Source organism: Camellia sinensis, chromosome 3 (assembly GCF_055761805.1).
Source record: "Camellia sinensis isolate YWXY chromosome 3, ASM5576180v1, whole genome shotgun sequence".
NCBI lineage: Eukaryota > Viridiplantae > Streptophyta > Magnoliopsida > Ericales > Theaceae > Camellia > Camellia sinensis.
In genome coordinates, this window is record NC_138963.1 from 157,813,898 (window position 1) to 157,838,368 (window position 24,471).

Here is a 24,471-nt window from a genome sequence, read left to right on the forward strand (position 1 = left end):
ATCCCCAAAGTCATAGGATCACTCAATTAACCTAAAGGTACTAGGATGCACCGTAGCACCATAGGCCGAGAAACGCTAGATAAAATTCAATTCATCTTCTCCAACAGTCGTCGCATGCACGAACCGAAAGACCAAAAATAAGATTTTTCCTCCCGTCTCCGACTTTTCTTCGAGCCATCTTTCGGACTCCATAACTTTCTTAATTTTTAACGGTTTTACTTCATTCTTTCGCCAATCTCTTCAACTTACTTCGTACTTCATCTTACATAACTTATTTTTTTCACTTCTTTCCGGAATGAATGGTTTTGGCATGCCGAAAGTAAGCCGAAAACCAAGTTTTGAAATTCAAAATAAACTTCTATAACTTTGTTTCTTTCTCCTCCATCTTCCTTCTTCTTCTCTTTCTTCACCTACAACACTTTGTTAATGGTGGTTTTAGATGATAATGGAAATAGGTGATGGCGGTGGTGGCGGTCCGACGGTGCGCCAATGATGGTGAAGTTCGCGGGTTGGTTGTTCAGATGGTGATAGTATGGGTTGAGGCCATGGCTATGGAGGTCGGGGGAGGAGGAAAAACATAGATAAAGAAGGAGAAAGAGAGTTTTGAGAATGAGAGGTGGAGGGAGAGGGAGAACCGAGAGAGAGAGAGATATGAAACGGATAGAGAGAGATATCAAATTGGAAGAGAAGCAAAATGAGGAAGATGAAAAGAAATTAAAAAAAAAGGAGAAATTGAACACTTGGTGGTATGGCATCAGCACGTTCACCACGTTTTGTTTTGGTAATGAGAATGATAGCACGTGGAAGGTAGGAGGTGAGAAAACATGGAGAGCAAGCCCATGGTTTTTGATTGGGTTTTAGTACAGAAAATATTAGGTTTCAGTGTAATTTGATTACAAAAAAATATAGAGAAAAATATAATAAAAATATCATACGGTTCAGAAATTAATATTGAGTAATAACATAAAGTCAAAAATATTTTATTTTATTTTGAATAAATTTTCAGTATAAAAATATACAGACTATTAAATTCAAAATATTGTGAATAATTATTTAAGAAAATTAAAAATATATATATTATTTTTATTATATAAAAATACCAGGTTTCACATGTACCTCCAAATTAATATTCAAACTCTTAATTTTGAGTACTTCTTGTTCGAGTTTTTGTGGCTAACTTGTCATAAATCTTGATTAGTAGATAATTTTGCTTCTCTTCCCCACATTTGTGATAATACAAAAATTAACACAAAAAATAGGGTGTAAATTTGGCCTGGCCCGACCTATGTCGGGCCTCGTGGGCTCCCGTCAAAATTTGAGCCGGGCTGGGCCGGCCTACAGGATAGAAAATTATGCTCAAGCCCCGGCCCAAGGGGTATTCGGGCCTTGGGTGGGCCGGGCCGGTGGGCTCAAGCTTGGGTTGGGCTAGAACTTTTTTTTTTAAATTTTTTTCTATTCTTTTCATCAAAATTTTATTTTTTTCCACTAAAAATGACACTGGGCCTCAGGTGGGCCGAGCGGGTTAGGCCTTGAGCCGGGCTTTGAGTGGGCCATGAGCGGGTCGATGGGTCGGGCCACAGGCCGGCCTAGGTGGGTCCGGCCGAGTTTCAAAATGATGGCCCAGGCCCAGGCCTAGGGTATTGGGTTGGGCTTGGGCCTAATCGGGGTAAGCCCACTCTGGGCCCCAGACGGGCTTCAGGCCGCCCACAGGTCGCGAGCTATTTTTACACTCCTAACAAAAAGCATAACTAATTTTCAAACAAGTATCAATGTTACAACTATCAACACACACTCATGACAAATTTGTATTTGACGCAAGACATATATCTTACATCATTCCATCAGTTTTATCACGCATAAATAAACCCCACGAAAACTAACTACTCACTCTTAAATTACGGGTTTATACTAAACACAATATGCGCTTTTTATGCTGTCAAAACAATTGGATACCTATTAAAGCATATAAAAGTAATTTTCAAATTGATTATTAACAAAATAATAATCAAAAACAAAAGTTTCATCAATCCACTTCTAATTAAATGGAATGGCATCACTATTTAAACCATCATGTTTAAACTTTTCTAGTGTCAATGATCACTTTGACGTTGCAAGAATACAATTACCACAAGTAAACGAAAGATAATTTATAAAGGAAATATACTTTTCCATGTAATACTCTAGAGAAAATTCAACGGTAATGTCATCTTCACAATCATAAATTAATTAAAAATTTCATAAAATTTTAAATAAGATTTTATTTAAATCCCAAACATAGCATTGAAAAATTGGTCATATATTTTTTTTTTTAATTTTAAAAATGCCATAGCAATATGATGTCATAAAAACTCATTCCAAATTAATTGAAAATACTCAAATTAATACACGCTCATTTACAGAGTCCACATATCAATTTATCATTCCCAATAATATGAAGTTAATTTAACAAAAATAACATGAATTCACATCTGTACATACATATAATACGTATCATACAAAAGAATGGGTCGCATGAATAGATTAACATATATAAATTTATCATGCACAACACCACAAATTAAGATAAAAAAGTTCTCAAACCACAAACAAATTTGAGTGTAACTAAAACAACACAATTGTTTTTAATTTAAAACCAAAGAAGACAAAACACCATGAAATGGATTTAAAAGAAATTCGAAATTTGAAATTCCAAACACCACAAACAAAAAGTCACTTCCTCGTGTGTATTAACCATTGCCTACTGTTCGTAAAAGCATTACTTGTGACTTTATACTTTGTTCATAGTTGCAAATCAACAATACTCAAATCGATTACAGCAAATCATTTAATCAGAAAAAGACTAGATCAACACACAATTAGAATTTTTGGTTCAAACAAAACTGTTTTTATAATATAAAATAATTAGAAATTTGTATAACAAATTACACAGATGAAAACCAAACAAATTATACCCATTCATTCTAAAATTGTTCACAATTGATTAACAAAAATACAGAATACAAAGCCTGTTTCACTCTCATGTAAGTAAACAATTGAACACAAACATTAGAAGATATCAGGATATCACAATTAAAAACCTGTATAAAACTTTATACAGACATACTAAATAAATAAACAGTTTTAGACAAACGGATTTAAACATAATATCACAAGACGAAATAAAATGATGCATAAAGCAGAAAATCAATGTCTTAAAAGACAAGAAATCGATTCGGAAAGAATGACAACCGAACTACTTCTATAGATTTTCCTTTTGGCCTATTGGTCTCTTAGTAAGGAAAAGAAAGAACAAGGTCCTATCTACAGCACATAATATGAAAGAAGAGTATCATACACACAATAGATATAAATTCTATTTCGAATAAATACTAGTAATCTTTAAAAATATGAAGAATATAAACACAGATTTAGTATTAATCATAACACTGATAAAGAAACAAGTTCCATAAAATAATACCATATCAAGAGAACCAATATCCAGAGAACCAGAAATACTAACAAACAAATTATATAAATCTAGAAACGAAAACAAATTTGATCGAGATTTGTGTTAGACACAATTTCAGATAAAAACCATCAACATTTATGGATTCTATTACTAGTGAATAAAATCAGACAATACTGAAAGTTTTACTCTAAACAAGAAACATATTATGCAGAAAAACGATATGCAAAAAATTAATTTTACCAAAAGAATTAATCGGTATCACTACATATAGGGAAAATTATGTCTTAAAATTGTAGGAAAAATATTTTCGGTAAAATCAATTTAATGCAAATAAATAATCAAATAAAACACAAGAAATTTCTTACAAAAATTTTGTAAATTTAATACACATTGTGACTGAGGCCAATGTTTGAACTCTGTGTCTTGAAGACAGAATTTCCCCCTCGCCTCTAGTGCTTGCAATTAATGGACGTCCTGCCTCTAGGATACAACGATCAATCCACACAGAAATTACACAACTTTCTATGTGTACAGCGAATCAATTTATGCCATGCACTCTTTCTTATATACTCGACTAGACATAATGTATGAATCCTAAAACAAACCTTAATTTATGCATCAAAGCCATGGAATGAGATGGTATTTATAGTACTTTCCAACACCTATATTCCAAATGTTTATCCAAATCAACCTAAAACAAAAGAATCTATTATTTTTTTAGAAATATTTAAAGTTTCAAAAAAAAATTTAAAAAAAAAATCATAAAACTAGTAGAATTTTTTAATATAATTTTTTTTTAAATACTTTTTGCAAATTTAGTCTTACAATGTTTTTGTTCAAATTCATCAACTTCACATTTAAACCAACTTCAAACCAATGTGTTGAGATGGAAAATGGAGCTGCTTGTATTAATGTCCAGAAAATGATTTTTGGGTTAGTAAGCACCATAGATTGTTTCTTGGATTAGCGCACCGACAATACCAAGTCTGACAAATCATTTCACAAATGAAATTTAGAATTGTGGCTAATACATGACCATGTGTTAACTTTAAACAATTGAATTATAAGACTGAGTAACCTTGAAAATTGTCGTCGTTGGTAGGTATGCTTCTCACATAGGGTTCAACTTTTGAGATGAGGCTGCAAAAAAGAAATTTCTTCATAGTCTCGGCGTGACCTAGGAGGGGACTAGTCGATGTGCATGCAAGTTCTTACCATTGAACCCAAAAAAAAAATAAAAATAAATAAATAAAATAAAATTATAAGATTTAGTGACATGTTTTTGTCTAGTAAAAGACATAACACGATTATAAGAGAAAAATTAATGCGGAAAATTCTTATCCAAGTCTTTTAAGCCTTTTTTGCTTGGAAAAATATCCTTGTGCAACAAAAAATTAAATAAATAAATAAATAAAATAAAAATTCCTTATCCAAAGTCAGCAAAATTTTAAAGCTCTACACATCAATACTTTTCCATGAATACAAATGACTCAGTCAGCTATTGGCCCATGGGTGGCCGAGGAGACCAATACTAACTGGAAGTTCTAAAATGAAATAAATAAATAATAATGCTATGAATGAACAAAATTTTGATCACTAGACAAAAAAAGTGGGATCAAGTTAATAAACACGAGTGGGGAAATCATATTCTTGTGTGAGGTAAGACTTAAAAAATGAAAGAGAAGAAAATAAAAACAAATTAAGTTCGTTCATAGTGTGAATGTCCAAGTAGATGAGAAGGAAAATATTGACGAGTACTTCAAAGAAAAGTGGCCATCTCATGAAGGTCCTAGGATATATCTATCGAAGAATAAAAGCAGAGAAGACTTTTAGTGCTCGCAAAAAAAGTACATATATGATTAATTTTCATGGTGACAGTGACCTGAAGTACTTTGTCAAGCCCATCCTGTAACTTTCATCATGTGTTGAATCAGAAAGCTTGTCATTAGTGATTATCATATGAGGCAGGTAGAAACTTGCTTAACCAAAGTATGAAAATCATTTCCTAACTTGAGAAAATTAAGATATTCTTAATGTGGCATTGTCAACAGGTTGTTAATAAAGACTAGACCTACTTCAATGATGTCATTGTTTATTTTTCAAACACAGCCTACAGAGTTTTCTTGTTCTTCCTATATTGCTCCTGCAGCTTAGAATGATATATAAACCAAACCAAACCAAACCAAACCTTAAGACCCATCAAATGGGATAGCCCAGAATGATATCTCATTCCTAGAAAGCTAACTCTACCCATATATTTACCTAGGATGCTTCTGCAGCCTATGTTAGCATGGGTTTTGGGAGCAGCTGTTCTTGCTGCTGCTACTGTTGCTGCCGCCGCTGAAACCTCATCTGGTTGCCCAACTAGTTGTGGTGCCATTAACATCACGTACCCATTTGGCACAAAGGAAGGATGCTACATGGAAGAACATTTTCATGTTTTTTGTGACCACTCCTCCGACCCTCACAAGCTGTATTTAAATACAAGTGAGGGTAGCATAGAGATCACAGACATACTTCTTTCTGGTGAATTACACATATCATCCTCGATAGCTCTTGATTGCTACAACAAACAGGGTCTTCAGGTTTCCAACAATCAAATCTCAGTCAGATCCGGCAAATTCCCCATCTCAGTCACCCGAAATAAGTTCATAGCCATAGGCTGTGACACCTACGGTGTTATTGAGGGTTTTGAGGGACGAAACTATAGCACGGGTTGCTTGTCACAATGTGACAGTATCGACAACGTGATCAACGGCTCTTGTTCTGGCATTGGCTGCTGTGAGAAAAGTATCCCAATGGAAGTGACAAGTTTCAAATTCAATGTCAGTAGCCATGACAACCATACTCATGTTTGGGAGTTCAATCCATGCAGTTATGCTTTTGTAGCCGAGGAAACTAATTATACCTTCTCTTCTATAGATCTTGCAAACTTACAAAATAGATCAATGGTTCCAGTGGTGCTTGATTGGGCAGTAGGGAACCAAAGATGTGATGAAGCCAAAAAAAATCTAACTAGTTTTGCTTGCAAGGCTAATAGCGACTGTTATGACTTTGACAATGGTCCTGGGTATCGCTGCAATTGCTCCGTGGGATATGAAGGGAACCCTTATTCTCCTGATGGTTGTACAGGTAACAACAACTATGTTGAAAGCTTTCAATTTCTTCTTAGCATTGATGCTATGATTTATATACTGTAGCTATCGAATTTGACATCAAAGATCAAACTTGGTGGTTCTTCGCTTCAGATATTGATGAGTGCGTTATTTCAAGCCCAAGTCCCTGCAACATCATATGCCACAATTTACCTGGTACATACAGTTGTTCTTGTCCAGAGGGCTATGAAGGTGATGGAAGAACAGATGGATTAGGTTGCAGTCCAATTCCAGATTCCAACAACATCCTTCCCTTGATTAAGATTGCACTGGGTAGGTACACCTACACCCACATGCTTTTAATTGGCGCTGTTTGGGAAGCCGAAAATGAGGCTATTATAGCCTCATTTGAGAAAAAAAGCCCAAAAGCAACACTGTTCATAGGTTTTCAAAAAAAAAAAAATACATATATATATATAGGCTGCTGCCCGGACAGTGTAGGCTGTGCCTACACTGTCACAGCCCCAAAATGTTACATCAACGGCTAAATTACCATTTTGCCCCTTTATATCAATTTTAAAAATTATAATTTTAGGGACAAATTTGTCATTTTAAATTTAAATATCATTTCAACACATTTTTCAATACAACAACTCAAATAAAATCTATCTCATCTTCCCAAATACAAAAACTAAAATAGCCTACTAAAATAGCCAAATAGCCTAGCCTACTAAAATAGCCACTTCCCAAACGAGGCCATTATATTATTGTCAGAAGATTAAATTTTCATCAATGTTCAACCCATCAATGCTTGTGATTTGGACTCTCATCTTTAGTTTGAAGTTTAGAGTCCCCAATTATTGATGCAAAGATAAGAAGCACTTTGAACATGATATATCTCCAGTTTCATGGCATCTTCATTTAAGCAAACTAATGTTTAAGTAGAAAGCTGAACAACCAATTCTCTCATCTTATTTTTCCATTTTCATGTATTGGTTGTGTTTGGTAAGTCAAAGAAGAATGGAATTACAAAAAAAAAAAAATTGTCATCCAAATATGGCTGAAATTGCACCCAGAAAATGAAATGTATAAACTAGATTCATTCTAGGTGTTGTGCATTCCACACCAAATTTAAATCTATGATACACTTCATTCTTGGGGGTTAGTAGCTTTTTCGTTTGATCATAAACTAATTTGAAATTTGAATTCTCAATATTGACCTCTCCATTCCAATCCCTACAGGCATAAGCATAAGCACATCATTGCTACTTTTTGGTGGCTCCTGGCTATATTGGGGATATAGGCAAAGGAATATCATCAATCTCAGAGAGAAGTTCTTTCAGAAAAATGGTGGGATCATGTTACAACAACAACTTTCCATACGTGAAGGATCAGTACAGTCCGCTAAAATCTTTACTGCAGAGGACCTTAAGAAGGCAACAAACAACTACCATGAAAGTAGAATCCTGGGCCAAGGTGGCCAAGGAACAGTCTACAAGGGAGTATTACCAGATAACACCGTAGTTGCCATTAAGAAGTCCAAAGTAGCAGAACAGAGCCAGTCCCAGATTGAGCAATTCATTAACGAAGTCATAATTCTCTCCCAAGTCAACCATAGGAATGTTGTGAAACTCCTAGGGTGTTGTTTGGAGACGCAAGTTCCTTTACTAGTCTATGAATTTATTACCAATGGGACTCTCTATGACCACATACACACTGTAGGTGGCACATCCTCAATAACATGGGAGAATCGTTTAAGGATAGCAACAGAAACTGCAGCGGCCCTTTCATATTTGCACTCTGCCGCTAGCACTCCTATCATTCATAGAGATGTTAAGTCCACTAACATACTATTAGACAACAATTACATTGCAAAAGTATCCGATTTTGGCTCTTCGAGGTTGATCCCCGTAGACCAAACTCAATTAACCACATTGGTTCAAGGTACACTTGGTTACTTGGACCCAGAGTACTTCCAAACAAGCCATTTGACTGAAAGGAGTGATGTTTACAGCTTTGGGGTTGTCCTTGTGGAATTGCTAACCGGCAAGAAAGCAATTTCTTTTGACAGGCCTGAAGCAGATAGAAATTTAGCAATGTATTTTATTTCAGCAATGAAAGAAGATCACTTGTTTGAAATTGTTGATGAACAGGTGATAAATGATGCAAAGGCTGACCAACTAAAGGAAGTCGCTATTTTAACAAAGAGATGCTTAAGAGTGAAAGGTGACGAAAGGCCAACCATGAAGGAAGTGGCAATGGAGCTAGAGGGATTGAGAATGATGGAGAAAAACTCATGGTTAAATGACAAGAAAAATTTAGAAGAGACTCAGTATTTGCTTGGAGATCAACTTTCAGATGCTTATAGTGGTGGCACTAGTATGAGCAATTCAGCAGCTTGTGATAGCATAGCAAAACATGTCATGTCACCATTTCATAGTGGACGATAAGGTGTTACTTATGATGGTCTATGTTCCTTAGATGTTTTGTAATATTTTTATTTCAGCCAATTTGTCAAATAACCCTGTGAATTGTTTGGAATATTTGGTTATATATGTTGAGGTTGAATTTGTTTGATTTTAGACTTTGAGCATCAAATGTTTTTCTTGAAAGGTAGCTATTGATGCAAATCCTGTCTTTATGTATCAGATGAATAATGAATTATAAAACTTTGCAGTTTGGAGCACATCTACACACTCTATCAATGAAGCACCATCAGTACCACTTTACCTTTTCATTTCATCGTCACAAACAAATGATTTTATTGTCGTTTAAAAGTCCAGCTGATGCAGTATGGTTAGATAACAAGTTGATGGATCAATTTAACAGTTTGAATCAAATTTGATAACTTAGGAGAATTTCCAAATGTTGGATCAGCCCTGAAGGACCCATAGTCGATATGAAACAACCTAATTCCAAACCTTTTACATCATTTGCTTTTTTATCAATTTTAAATTACTTCAAGATCATTAAGGGCTTAATGAACTGGGATAAGGTCAGATGGGACAGAATCCTAACACTTTATTGGGATGTTAAAACTCGAGTATTGCCACAGACAACTACTTTTCATGTTACAGCCAATGTACCCACAAGAAAAATTACTAAAGGGCTTTGTTGGTCAAGTGGTACCAATTGGCCTTTCAATTTGTCAGGCCCTCAAATCCTCATATTATCTTGATGATCCTAAAGTGGGCTCATCAAAGCAAGATGAACCCAAATTTTTCTACTTTTCTGATGCTTACTACAATTAACTTTCAAGTCTATAATTGATTAGATGTTATTGTTGGAAAAATAATGGTTTTTTGGTGACTTTAATGCAATATTAAAGTGGGTGCCAAACCTCAATGGAGGTGGATTAAAGTGGATTTAGATTCTTTGTAATGAAATCTTTACACCACAAAAAGAATGACCAAAAACCATTGGGATTTGAATGAGAAATTGACTCATTAAGTTGTTCTCATGAAAGACGTGTTGGGAAAGGTGTAAAACCTTGTATCCCACATTGATTGTAGAGGAGAACATTGATGGGTATTTAAATCCCATTTTTTGCCTAAGGGTGTGAGTTCTTTGGGGCGTCCAAATTTTCCGAAAGAAGGGAGTTATGGATGCTTCAAGGATGGACTTCGGCCAAGACTATGGTCCAAGTTGGTTATGCAAAAATTGCCGCCCGCCCGGACCGCCGTGAGGCTTGGGGGTTGGGCTTGGCCTACCCATCTTAATCTTTTTGGGCCAAGCCAGATCTGTGGACTGCAGAAATATATACACAAAACCTATGTGATGGATTTAATCCATCAGTTTTGCAGGCTAATACAAAATTGAATCCTGCATTTGTTGCAGGAGAGCCTCTTCCTCTCTCCCTCCATGTGTATAAAAGGAGGCCCTCTCCTTCAGCTTTCTACACCAGAAATTGGTCCTCATGCCTTCAAAAGTTTTATATTATATTCTTCCTGTGAGAGAGTGCTGCAAAGTTCTGTTTGCCGAAGCCACTCAGTCGGTGCATTGCTGTAGCTGGTCCAACCGTCGTATCCTAGGAGACAGACGTCGAACAACCTCTAGCACCCAATCAGTGAGGCGGTGAATCTATTTTAAGGAAACTGTCTAGTGCAGGCTTCGGTTTGCTTCCTTTTGCTAGTTTTATTTTATTATGAATTTCTGTAAATTCCAATATGTTCTTGTTCTGAAATTCAAAATGATTGTTCAATATAAATCTATTTGTTTTTATTTAATTACACAATATGTACAACAAACTTAAAACAGATTAGTATTTTTCATGAAATTAGAACAAATAAATTCATATGTAATTGGACTAGTTATTTTTCCTAGGATTGTACACTGTTATAAGATTGCTTACTATTTCATTAATAGGAATTTTGTCTTATGTAATTGGACAAATATGTAGTTCATTGTCCTTATGTACATCTCTTCATGTGGGTAGTAAATAAGTACTACACTGTCCCCATAAATCTACTTCTATTGCACAGATTCATTTTTTTTTTCTTTTATATCACTGAACATGATTGTAAATCAATTTGACTTGCATGCTGCTCTGTCGTTTCTATGAGTTCCTATATTGCATGGTATAAGGCTTAATGAATTGGAAAAAAAGACCAACATTTGTTTGCTACTGTTTTGTCTAGAAATTCGGTACCTATTTTTTCGCTAATAGTTCACTGTTTTTCCCTGGAAATACAAGATTGTAAATTATGCAATGTTATCCTCTAATTGCTTAGTTCAATTAGAATGCTCTAGCATAATTTGCATACTTAATTGTTTTAGTATGATTTTATTTTATGAGTATGGTTCATAATTCCCTACCATGATTTGCATGACTTTTAATTTTATAATATAATTTGCTTGATTATGGGTGTTGCAATTTTTGTCATGCCTATTATTTTCTTGATTTTAGTATATCTTACATGATTTAATTTCTAGAATTATTTGCATGTTAATTGCTAAATGGTTATTGTATAAATTAATTTTTAAATTTAAGGTTTTGGAGTTATCAATTTTTTTTAACTTGTCTATGTTTATTTACATATTTATTGTGTAATAATTTTGTATATATATAACTCATGGGTGTTACCTTTTAATTTAATTCTTAGAGTTATAGGTTTATTTTTGTAACCCATCTATCTTTTGATTCATTAGTGACTTTTGCCATTAACTAGGGTACTAGAAGGTTTAGATTAATTTATTGTTTTTACAGTTTTTTTTTTTCCTCCAATTATCTGCTTTGTATTTTTTTGTGGTTTTGTGCTAACTTTCTTTACAGGCAATACCTATGCAAAATGGAATGGAAAAAAATATATATATATCCAAATGAATAGGATTTGGAACTGTAAAACAAAATTATAGACTACTAACCTTTGTGTTGAATAGGAATACCTAAGCGGGGAAAGAAATTTTTGGACTAAATGAAATCCTTATGGATTGGTTACTGTCTTTATCATTGAAGCAATTTTTTGCTTGAGATTTAGTAGTGATTACTTACCAATGTATTTAAGCAACTTTTATTTGCTCGTAATTGTTGTAGCAATTTTTCCATTGCTTATAATTTCGTTAGAAATTTTTAAATTGCTTGTAAGTTTGGAACTTGGCTTGTTTTAACCTAGTCAATCCCTTAGAAAATTTAATTCTAAAAATTGTCTCCCATAAACTAGGAGTCAACATACTCTTGAAAGTTTTATCAAAAGGTTAACTGAGTTTTAAGTGGGACCGATGTGACTCCTCCAGTCTTCTTGGAAATATTCCTGACCATGTTCGATTCTAGGTTAAGTGGTGAGACTAGTTTTGAATTGAATTTCCAACTATGAGATTTTCTAGTGTTAATAATTTCTAGAAACACAGAAAGTGAAATTATGTTGTATTTTTTCAGAAATGGCAATGGTTACCGATGCTATTGCTGCTGCTAATGTTGGTGGGGATCAGAAGCCCAGGGCAACTGGCTTGCCAACCCCTACTGCTGTGACCTCTATGGTCAACACGGTTGTTGTGACCTTTGTGGTCAACCCTGTTGTTGCTCCTGCTATTCCGGGAGGCCCGATCAACCATCATGAGCACCCAGAGAAGTTCATGGGATTGAATTTGAAGAGGTGGCAGTAAAAAATGTTGTTATACCTGACTACTCTAAGCCTTGCGAGATTTTTGAGTGAGGATTCACCAACTGTGGCAGAGAATGAGCAAGATAAACAGAAGCTCATGGCTCTAGATGCTTGGACGCAGTCAGACTTCCTTTGCCGAAACTATGTTCTGAATGGCTTGGCAGATTCACTTTCGACGTGTTTATGCCAAAAAGTCAGCAAAGGAGCTGTGGGATGCTTTGGACAAGAAGTACAAGACCGAGGATGCTGGGGCCAAGAAATTTGTTGCTGGCCGGTTTCTGGACTTCAAAATGGACTCAAAAACTGTCACTAGTCAAGTCCAAGAGTTCCAAGTAATTCTGCACGAGATTTATGCAGAGGGAATGTTCCTGAGTGAATCATTCCAGGCAACTGTGCTAATTGAGAAGCTGTCTAATGGCTGGAAAGACTTCAAGAACTACTTGAAGCACAAGCGAAAGGAGATGACAATCGAAGAGCTCGTTGTCAGGCTCTGTATTAAGGAAGACAACAGAAAGTAAGGAGGAAGTACCTCCACGGTGAAAGCAAACGTGGTTGAGCATGGCTAGTCCTCGGGGGTGAGAAAAAAATCACCAACAAGCAAAAGCTCGAAGTTGGGGGTGAGAGGCGGTGTCTCCAAAAGGCCAGTCTACAAGCCATATGGACCTACTTTTAGGTTCAATAAAAAGTGCTTTAACTGTGGAAACAATGGGCATCGGGTGGTTGACTGCTGCAAGAAGAAGAAGCCTTACAAGAAGTACCCTCCACAGAACAAAAGGTGGGCTCACATGGCTGAGATGGAAGATCTATCACAAGATGTGGACGACATGCATCTGGCAGCCGTCGTCTCAGAAGTGAATATGGTGTGGTCCAACCCGAAGGAATGATGGGTGGAGATTGGGGCCACTCCCCACATATGTGCTGAGAAGAAGATGTTCACAATCTTCGAACCAGTTTCAAATGGTGAGAAGTTGTTCATGGGGAACTTGCCACCTCAACTATTAAGGGAAATGGCAAGGTGGTCCTGAAGATGATTTCAGGAAAAGAGTTGACTTTGAACGATGTTCTATTTCTGCCGGACATTCATAAGAACCTCGTTTCAGGGTCGTTCTTGAGTAAGCATGGCTTCAAAATGGTGTTTGAGGCTGATAAGGTCGCATTGACCAAAAGCGAGGTCTATGTGGGGAAAGGATATATGTCGAGCGGTATGTTTAAGCTCAATGTAATGACTCTTGTCCCGGAAATTAATGAGAAAGCTTCTTCTTCTGCTGGTATATTGGAGTCCCCTAATTTATGGTATGGTAGATTGGGTCATATAAATTTTGACTCTTTACGTAGATTAATCAAATTAGATCACATACCATCTTTCAAGATTAATCCAAATCACAAATGTGAAACTTGTGTAGAAGTAAAATTGACAAGGACTTCTTTTCATTCTATTGAAAGAAGTATGGAGCCCTTAGATTTAGTGCATAGTGATGTGTGTGACTTGAAAGTCATACAATCACATGGTAGCAACAAGTACTTCATCACTTTTGTTGATGATTGCACTAAATACTGTTATGTGTATTTACTTAAAAGCAAAGATGAGGCGATTGATAAATTTATTCTTTTCAAGAATGAAGTTGAGAATCACCTAAGCCATAAGATCAAGGCTTTAAGAAGTGATCGTGGTAGTGAGTATGAATCCCCGTTTGCTGAGCTGTGTGCTCAATTTGGAATTATTCACCAAACCATAGCGCCTTATTCCCCTCAATCAAATGGTGTTGTTGAGCGGAAAAATAGGACGTTAAAAGAAATGATGAATGCAATGTTAATAAGTTCTGGGTTGCCACAGAACTTGTGGGGGGAAGCAATTCTCTCCTCGAATTATATTCTTAATAAAATACCTCAAAAGAAAGTGGACAAGACTCCATATGAGTTATGGAAAGGCCACAAGCCTTCATATAAATACCTACGAATGTGGGGGTGTCTTGCAAAAGTAGCGGTGCCTACACCCAAGCGAGTTCGGATAGGACCAAAGTCAGTGGATGTATATTCATTGGCCATGCACATAATAGTAGTGCATATCGATTTCTTGTGTATAGGTCTGCTATTCCAGATATACACAAGAATACTATCATGGAATCAAGAAATGTATCTTTCTTTGAAGATGTATTTCATTGTCATCTCCAAGAAGGGATTCTGAATTCCATGAAAGAGGTCGAAGGTGACGATGATCACATAGATGATCAAGTCAATGATCAAGTCGATGATCAAACTGAGAAAGTAGATGAGCCAAGAAGGAGTAAAAAGGCTAGGACTGCAAAGTCCTTTGGTCCGGACTTCTTGACTTATATATTAGAGGGAGAACCTCGAACTTTCCATGAAGCCGTGACTTCACCTGAAAGTCCTTTGTAGAAAGAAGCAATTAAGAGTGAGATTGACTTCATCTTACAGAACCATACTTGGGAGTTGGTTGACCTATCCCCAGGCAGTAAGGCCTTGAGAAGTAAGTGGATCTTTAGAAGGAAGATGAAAGCTGATGGGTCAATTGATAAGTATAAAGCTCGACTAGTTATCAAAGGATATAGGCAGCGAGAAAGCATGGATTACTTTGATATGTATTCACCTGTGACAAGGGTTACATCCATTAGCATGGTGATTGCGATAGCAGTTTTACGTGGTCTGGAGATACATCAGATGGATGTAAAGACAGCTTTCTTAAATTGAGATTTAGATGAAGAATTCTACATGGAGCAACCCAAGGGGTTTTCAGCTCCAAGACAAAATAAGAAAGTCTAAAGCTTGTCAAATCATTGTATGGTTTGAAGCAAGCTCCTAAACAATGGTATGAGAAGTTTGACAATGCTATGTTGTCAAATGGATTCAAAATCAATAAGTGTGACAAATGCGTATATCTCAAAGACACTGACAGAAGTCAGGTCATTTTGTGTCTATACGTTGATGACATACTCATTGTTGGTAGTAATAATGAGATGATTAGAACTACCAAGAGGTTGTTAAACTCTAAGTTTGACATGAAAAATATGGGTCTTGCAGATGTAATTCTAGGTGTTAAGATTGTTAGAACATCTGATGGTATTGTACTTTCCCAATCTCACTATGTTAAGAAAATACTTGAGAAATTTGGTAAATCAGATACAAGTGTATCTAGGACACTGGTAGACTTGAGTCTACACTTGACCAAGAATAATGGTGAGAGTGTCTCTTAGCTAGAATATTCTCGGGTCATTGGAAGTTTGATATATCTGATGAGTTGTACAAGGCCGGACATAGCCTACTCTGTTAGCGGGCTTAGTAGATACACGAGTAATCTGAATGCTACTTATTTGAGGGGCATTATGCGGGTGTTAGGTTATCTACGCTACACCTAGGGTTATAGGCTGCATTATACCAGATACCCAGCGGTACTAGAAGGGTATAGTGATGCTAATTGGATATATGATATAAAGGACTCCAAATCCACTAGTGGTTATGTGTTTACCCTCGAAAGGGCAGCTGTGTCTTGGAAATCTTCCAAGACAGCGTATTTATCTAGATCAACGATGGAATCTGAGTTTATTGCTTTGGATAAAGCAACTGAACATGCTGAATGGCTTCGCCAGTACGTTGAGGATATTCCACGTTAGTCAAAACCTGTGCCAACCATTTGTATTCATTGTGACAGTCAATCGGCGATTGGACGGGCACAGAGTAATATGTATAATAAAAAGTCTAGACATATCCGTTGTAGACATAATTCTATACAACAACTACTCTCGAATGGAGTTGTCACTTTAGACTATGTAAAGTATAAGGACAACATTTTGGATCCGTTAACCAAAGGGTTAAATCAAGTGTTAGTAGACAATTCGTCAGAAGGAATGGGTTTAAGGCCTGTAATGTAAGGTGTTACAGGAATGGAAACCCAACCTGTTGACTAGAGATCCCAAGATCTAGGTTCAATGGGACAACCTAATTGCTTGTAATGGTAGTATGTCATTGAGGAGGTTAAACCTCCAGCCATTCCTTTTATCAGTGATACCTGCAAGTGTAGAGGTTAAGCTAAGCTTTTAATGACTCTAGTGTGTTGAGCTGTTGAGCTGAGTATAGCAGGATATTCACGAAGAGTCACCTATGTGAGTGTGAAGTGGGGCCGCTTCTATAAGAATTGACAAGGCCTAATTCTTTAAACCACTTACTGAACTAGGCTAGTGTTTCAGGGCCAAACCGGACACAACAGTGAGAACAGAACGATGGTTAGAGTAATTCCTATGTAATATTTATTGTCTTAGTTTACATAAACGACAGAACAGTTCAAGACTTTGTGTTCACTGGGCAGCCAGTAAATCCAATAGACTTCACTAGGAGAGGTTCAAAGCCAAAAGCTACCCTCTCCGATGCCAAGGTTATTTCGTTGCACTCTCTTCGAGTCTTTGTTGTTAAGCATTGTCCGTTTGTTGTTATTCAATCAATTTTTATTCATGTAAGGGATTGTTGGAAAAATAAGGGTTTTTTGGTGACTTTAATGCAATATTAAAGTGGGTGCCAAACCTCAATTGAGATGGATTAAAGTGGGTTTAAATTCTTTGTAATTAAATCTTTACACCACAAAAAGAATGACCAAAAACCATTAAGATTTGAATGAGAAATTGACTCATTAAGTTGGCCTCATGAAAAAGGTGTTGGGAAATGTGTAAAACCTTATATCCCACATTGATTATAGAGGAGAGCATTGATGGGTATTTAAATCCCATTTTTTGCCTAAGGGTGTGAGCCCTTTGGGGCATCCAAATTTTCCGAAGGAAGGGAGTTATGGCTACTTCAAGTATGGACTTGAGCCAAGAATATGGTCCAAGTTGGTTATGCAAAAATTGCCACACACGCGAGCTCCGCCCGCCCGCCCGGACCACATCGGGCAGGGTCCTGGTCCGTGGGTCGTGGGGCTTGAGCTTGAGGCTTGCTGGAATGGATTGAGTGTGGGGGTTGGGCTTGGCCCACCCATCTTAATATTTTTGGGCCGAGCCAAATCTGTGGGCTGCAAGAATATATACACAAAACCTATGTGTATAATAGAGCTGTTAGCTCCTCTATTCATGATGGATTTAATCCATCGGTTTTACAAGTTAATACAGAATTGAATCCTGCATTTGTTGTAGGGGAGCCTCTGCCTCTCTCCCTCCGTGTGTATAAAATGAGGCCCTCTCCTTCAGCTTTCTACACCAGAAATTGCTCTTCCTGTCTTCAAAAGTTTTCCTCCGGTTTTATATTATATTCTTCTTGTGAGAGAATGCTACAAAGTTTTGTTCGCTGAAACTACTCAGTCGGTGTATTGCTGTAGCTGGTTCACTCGTCGTATCCTGGGAGACAGACGTCGAACAACCTCCAACACCCAACCGGTGAGGTGGCGAATCTGCTTTAAAGAGACTGTCTAATGCAAGCTTCGGTTTGCTTCCTTTTGCTAGTTTTATTTTATTATGAATTTTTGAATATTCCAACATGTTCTTATTCTGAAATTCAAAGTGACAATACGAATCTATTTGTTTTATTTAATTACACAATATGTACAACAGTTAACAAAGTCTAAATTTGATGCGTACTACAGTTATCTTCAAGTCTATAATTTAAGCCCTTTCCATTATAATCTCACCCTGTTTTCCATGTATTCCACTTTTTTATCCACATCAACCAAAAATAAAAGAATATTTAAAGAATAGTAATTTAGTAGAATTTCTCAATGTAAGTCCTGTTCTTTTCCTTTTGCAAATTTATTCTCACCTTGTTTTTTTCCTAAATACAGCAATTTCACATATAAACCAAAGTTGTCAATCTTGTACCAGACAAAGTACTGGTTTTTCCATTGGTAGGGTACTGTTTTGGGTTTATCGCTACAATTATTATCATTACAAATATAAAAGGAACAACTAAACCTTAACTTTGACAATTAACCCAATATTGAATTTCTGTCTATGAAATCCAAAGAAGTTCTTTACAGCTCCTATGTTTGTTTATACCCTCATAAGCTCAGCCAAGATAAAAGAAAACGTAAAGCAAAGCAAACAAATATTTATAACAATGTTTGTTTGTGGCTTTTGATCGAGCACCTAACAGACAGTAAAGAAGGCATATATGCATCATTCCACTTAGCATAAATAGAGAAGCCAATGAATTCCAACAAAAGAGAATCAAAACAGAGTCAAAGATACAAAAAAGGCAATACTCATACAGATACAAAAAAAACCAAGCTCAGATTATTCGTAAAAGAAAGGATACCTCCTAAGGCTTCTCGATGTCTCAAACCGAGAGAGAGAGAGAGAGAGTATTTTCCGGGATGACGAAATTTGACGAAACTGGGGGACATACTTCGGTGAGACCGGTATACTGACAGGACCCTATTAAAAAATGCTATGAACTCATAATTTAGGAAAACACAGTCCATGCCCCCGCAAACAAAAAAAAAAATATTATAACTAAAAAAATATTATAATTTTAATTTTTTTAGTCATAATTAAAAGAATATATCATGACTAAATATAACATGAGATATAATTAAAGAATTCATGAATCACAATTAAAATAATATCATAACTAAATAAAAAAATTGGTTATAATTAAAGAAGAAATTGGCATAAATAAAAGTGCATAAGATAAAGGATGTATATTAGAATTTCTCCATAATTTATCCCGAATACGTTTGTATAGTAGAAATTAAATTGATGATACATGTGGTTCATGAGTAAAATGAATTTAAACCATTAATTTATTTTTTTGGATAAATTTTGCGTTCATAAGTTGAGTAACTTTTTAGTTAAAATATGAAGTGAAAAAAATTAATATATTTGAAATGATTTTTTGATTTTTCATAAAAATATTTTAGTAACTTTTTAGTTAAAATATAAGGTGAAAAAAATTAGTATGCTTTAAATGATATTTTGACATTTTATTAAAAATAAGGAAAAATTATTTATGAGTCATATTAGGGAGACTTATGCTACATATGATCCTACGAAAAAACTTATGCTCTTATAAGTCCTGTGTGAAATTTGTTGACACATTTACCCTCAATATTAGTTATGAATATCATAAATAATGGTAAAACCATATATAGGAAATTGAATGTTACTATAGATTAAGTTTGCGAAACATAACGTAACACCTACATAAACGTAACGTAACGTAACGTGACCATATCAGATGGGACATTATATAAACGTAACGTGACACCTACATAAACGCAATGTAACGTGTCACCTTTCGTTTCGCAAACTTACTAGGTTTTTGATTTTTTAAATTGAATGTGAAAATGTTACTTGTTCGTGTATTTTGAAATTCACATTCACATAGATATGATAGGAAATTGAATGTTACCATAGATTAAGTTTGTGAAACGTAACGTGACATCTACATAAATGTAACGTATATAACATTCAATTTCCTATATAGGAAATTGAATGTTACCATAGATTAAGTTTGCGAAACGTAACGTGACACCTACATAAATGTAACGTAACGTGACCATATCAGATGAGACATAACATAAACGTAACGCGACGTGACACATACATAAACGTAACGTAATGTGACAGCTACATAAACATAACGTGACACCTACATAAACGTAACGTAACGTGTCACGTTATGTTTCGCAAATAAGATCTTGTGGAATACATTCTTATCTAAATAGGACTTGAGACTTTATAAGAAATTTCACATGACCTAACATAGCATAAGTGTCCAAAATAAGACTTATAAATAAGTCTCCCTAAAAACAAATGTGAAAAAAATAAAGAAGAAATAAAATCCTTGTGTTTTTTTTTTCTATAATTGTTTAGTTTTTTGACTTTTTAAGTAACTTTTTTACTATTTACTTATTATTCTAATTTTTCAAATTTGCCCCAAGTCTACGAAGCAAACTTATCAAACCAGATGAAGATTTTGTATAGTGTGGGATCTATATATAAAATAAATTTGAATCACGAGATGAGAATTCGGGTGGTTCTAAATACACCTCAAAAATTAAGGCTTAGTTTGACATGTTTGAAAAAGCCAAAAAGTCACTATCCTATTTAAGTCACATCATCTTATTTAAGTCACATCACTTCTCTAACACATCACTTCAAACCCAACCCAAACTCAACCCATATTTTATAAAAAGTAAAAAGGTATACTTATTTAGATCATCCCAAACAACTCCTAAGTTGGATAACCCATTACTTTGAAATCCCCAATCTACAATTTAAATTTTTATTTAATTTTTAAACACCCCAAATAATACCAATTATACTCCTAAAAACTTTAGAAATATATTAGAAACTTACTTTTTACACCTCATTATCTTGTCATTGCCAAACTCCCATCGTCGCCATTTGAATACTTAGTACCGAACAAATTAAATACATTAGGATACTTAATTCTAAAAATATTAAATTTCTTCGAACACTCAATTCTGAACAAAATTAATATATATTAATTTCTCAATAATTTATGAATTGATAAGTCTGAATTCATAATATTATTGCAAACATTTCTGTTTTTGTTCGAATAGGGTAAGTTTTACCATTACTAAGTTATATGAATACTTTTAGTTATGGGTGTCAAAATTTCTTTACGATATGTGATAAACATGAGAAATGCATAGATAACTCATGTTGTCATAGAATTGTTCTTGAGAATTGTCAAGGGTCTATGACTCGTTTAATTTGGGCTACACAAGACAGACACATCAATTGTTCCATAGACTTTTGACTCTACAAATCATTTTCATCAAATTAACTAGTCAGACTATTGCAGCTGCAATCAAGCGACCAATGTTAATTGAATAATTTTTTTAAAATAAGGTGGTAAATTACACTATTCATCTTTATAATTTTTTCAAAATATTATTTTAATTTTTGTAATCTTAATTTTTAACAATCTAAAATAATTTCATTGTTGTTCTGTTATGATCTGTTTGTAGCCAACCCATGCAACTCACATATGTATTTTAGTAAACTCCTGCTCACAAAAAAAATAAAAATAAATAAATAAATAAATAATTGAATAAATTACACCTGTCTACTTTAGTATGTAATTTAATATGTAATTTATTTTTTCTTACTTCATTGCAGTATAATTGTCCATTTAGTATTTACATCCATAATGTTTTTTAGATGAAATACTAATAAATAATGACAGTCAACAATTACGACAATAATGACCAATGAGAGAATATGGACAAATGCTATGGAATCTTTTTTTTTTTTTCCCAACACTATGGACAAGGACAAATGCTATGCAATTATATAGTTTTATGAAATTATACTGATTTTTTTTTTAGTAAAGTTAAATAGAATAAAATTAATATAAATAGTATGAAAGTATAAAAATTCATATTTCATTTACTTTTTTTATTTTTCTCAAATCTTTATTTAAATTTATGAACCAACCACAGCGTAAGAGAGTTCAGTATAATTAAATTAAATTTATAAAATTTATTATATTTTTTTTCAAATCTTGAAAAAGATATATGCAATTTACACAAACAAAAAGGAAATAAGAAAAAAGACAAATATAGAAGCTTCAAGGAGAATGTCACCTAGATGAGAAGGAAAATACGTTGAGGCTCAAAGAAAGTAGCCATATTGTGAAGGAAGGAAATAGTAAGTAACTTGTGAAAATTACATGATGGTTTTAATTTACGTGGGGAAAGTGATCCAGTCTTTGGGAATTATTTTTTTTTTTAACATAATTATGTTATCACCATTCAATAATTATTTTTTATTATTTTTATTATATATTTGTGATAAAGTAGTTATATTCTGAAAGTAGAATTCATCATTTTCATACAAATTTATTATTAGATAGTATTATCACATGTCATTGATGATATGAGTTGTTAGGTTTTTGTTATTGGCAATCCTATTTGACAAAACTCCTTTCAGTTGTAATTTTATTCGTTTTTTTATTTTAGTGAGGCTACACTACAAGGATTTACACATTTGGCGACCACTTTTGCCGACCAAAAAAATTTTGGTCGCAAAAAAATGGCATTTGGCGACCAAATATTAATTAGTCGCGAATGATCATTATTTTTGGCGACCAAATATTATTGGTCGCAAAAGAATATATTTTGGCGACCAAAAAATAAGTTGGTCGCAGAAAGTGGTATGCTTTTGCCGACCAATTATAAATTTGGTCGCGAAAGGTCACATTTTTTTGGCGACCAAAATTTTGGTCGCCAAAAACTTATTTTCAGCAACCAAAAAAAATTAGTCGCCAAATTAGCACTTTTAGCGACTAATATTTTAGTCGCCGTTGATTGAGATTTGGCAACTAAAAAAATTTGTCGGCAAAGGGTACATTTTCTGCGACTAATCTGATATTTTAGTCGCCAAAAATTTGGGAGGGAATTTTGAAACGTGGGGCGGGTATTTTGGTCACACTTTCTCATTTTCTCCTCTTTCATCTCTCTTTGAAATAGGTGCGAGACAAGCGAACAAACAACCCCGAACCACTCTCTCTCTCTCGTCTTTGCGTTCGATTCGAACCCTAGGCACATTGAATCAATCATTCGGAGTCTCTCTTGGATCTACATGGTGATCACCTCCCCCTTTCTCTCTCTCACGCCTCACGCCTCACGCCTCACGCCTCTGTGTCTCTTCTCTCTCACGCCTCACGCTGCCCTCCTCTCTGTTACTGGAGCATCACCGCAAGGGTTAGACGAGCACACCGTAAGGGTTAGCACTACCATCGCTTTGTCTCGGGTAGGTATGTCCTTTATTTCACCCTCTCTCTCTTTCTCTCTGTGTGTGTGGGTGTGTGTCTCTGTCTTCCTCTCTATGTCTCCTTCGATTTGGGGCTAATTATTTTCTTCATTTTGCTCACTATTTGAAGAAAATTAAAGAAAATTAAAGAAAATCATAGAAGAACTTGAATGTATTTGCAATCTGATGCTTGAATGGATAATGATGCTTGACCGAAGCATGAACTCTTAGATATTGCATCTCGTCTGTAGCATATAGTTAGTTATATTCAGTAATGGCAATGTAGAGATTTGGAACAATACAGGCCAAACCCGCTGGTTTTCCCCTTCTGTTCCAATCCAATACCAATTTAGGTTTAAATATTTCCCCAAAATGATGCATTGGCATGGGGTGGGATTGGATGAGATAATGAAATAAGTATTGTTCTGTACCTAATATGGAGACAAACATATATAATTAATATCAGGCAAATAAATGAGGATAAAATAAACTTGCACCTGGTTATGTAAGGCTCAAACATATCCCAAGGTCTGGAGCATGAAACAATTGACTCATTCTGTTGCCGTCTCTACTCATACAACCATTTTTTCTGTTACTCTCAAGATTTCTCAGGTAAGGACTGCTGTCTTTTTTAATTTTTTAATTTTTATTATTGAATTGCCCCCCAGTGCCAAAGTTGTGTGGTATAAACTGGATTACTATGTCTGAGTTGGAATATTAATTGAGAACATATAAGTTTGATAGTAATCCAGCAAAACAGAATATTTCATTCTAGGTAATTTGTGTTAACAACATGGTTTCTTTCACATGCTCTAACCTTTAAACTGTAATTTGCGTGAGCCTGTGGAAAGCCTTCGACTAGATATGTCTTCATTCCTAAATGGTTTAATTTTAGTCTGTACTGTGATTACGTAATTATTCCTTTAATTTGATTCTCATTACCTGCTTTGTCTTCTCTGTTTTTTAATCTTTGGCAGTTTATATTTGATGCTGCTGCAAAGTTCTGTGTTGATATTGCAACTCATCAGCATGGATGTTGTGTTCTGAATCGATGCATTGATAAGTCAGTTGGGAAATATCAGGAAAAGTTGGTTGCAGCAATTGGT

General features: G+C 35.0%; 1 protein-coding gene and 1 long non-coding RNA gene across 3 annotated transcripts; one reads left to right on the forward strand and one right to left on the reverse strand.

Annotated features, from left to right (window-relative positions):
• Positions 1-2,928: 2,928 nt before the first annotated feature.
• LOC114304929 (uncharacterized) lies at positions 2,929-19,060 on the reverse strand. 2 transcript variants are annotated; one of them, XR_014364689.1, is made up of 3 exons: positions 18,897-19,060; positions 4,527-4,658; positions 2,929-3,300 (listed from the first exon to the last, which is right to left on the reverse strand). It is a non-coding gene; the product is annotated as an uncharacterized LOC114304929 (long non-coding RNA). The 2 variants fall into 2 exon arrangements; XR_014364688.1 differs by lacking the exon at positions 2,929-3,300 and having other exon boundaries at positions 4,375-4,658; positions 18,897-19,028.
• On the forward strand, positions 5,536-9,231 carry LOC114303252 (wall-associated receptor kinase 2-like). Its single transcript, XM_082921212.1, has 3 exons — positions 5,536-6,580; positions 6,697-6,876; positions 7,786-9,231. Exons 1-3 carry the CDS (start codon positions 5,716-5,718, stop codon positions 8,991-8,993), a joined length of 2,253 nt encoding a protein of 750 aa, XP_082777338.1. The 5' UTR covers positions 5,536-5,715; the 3' UTR covers positions 8,994-9,231.
• Positions 19,061-24,471: the final 5,411 nt, after the last annotated feature.

Coding starts and splice junctions, on each gene's coding strand:
- LOC114303252 (XM_082921212.1), top strand. CDS start 5,716: ATGCTTCTGCAGCCTATGTTAGCATGGGTTTTGGGAGCAGCTGTTCTT. Junction 6,581..6,696: donor TTCTCCTGATGGTTGTACAG/GTAACAACAACT, acceptor TCTTCGCTTCAG/ATATTGATGAGTGCGTTATT. Junction 6,877..7,785: donor CTTGATTAAGATTGCACTGG/GTAGGTACACCT, acceptor CAATCCCTACAG/GCATAAGCATAAGCACATCA.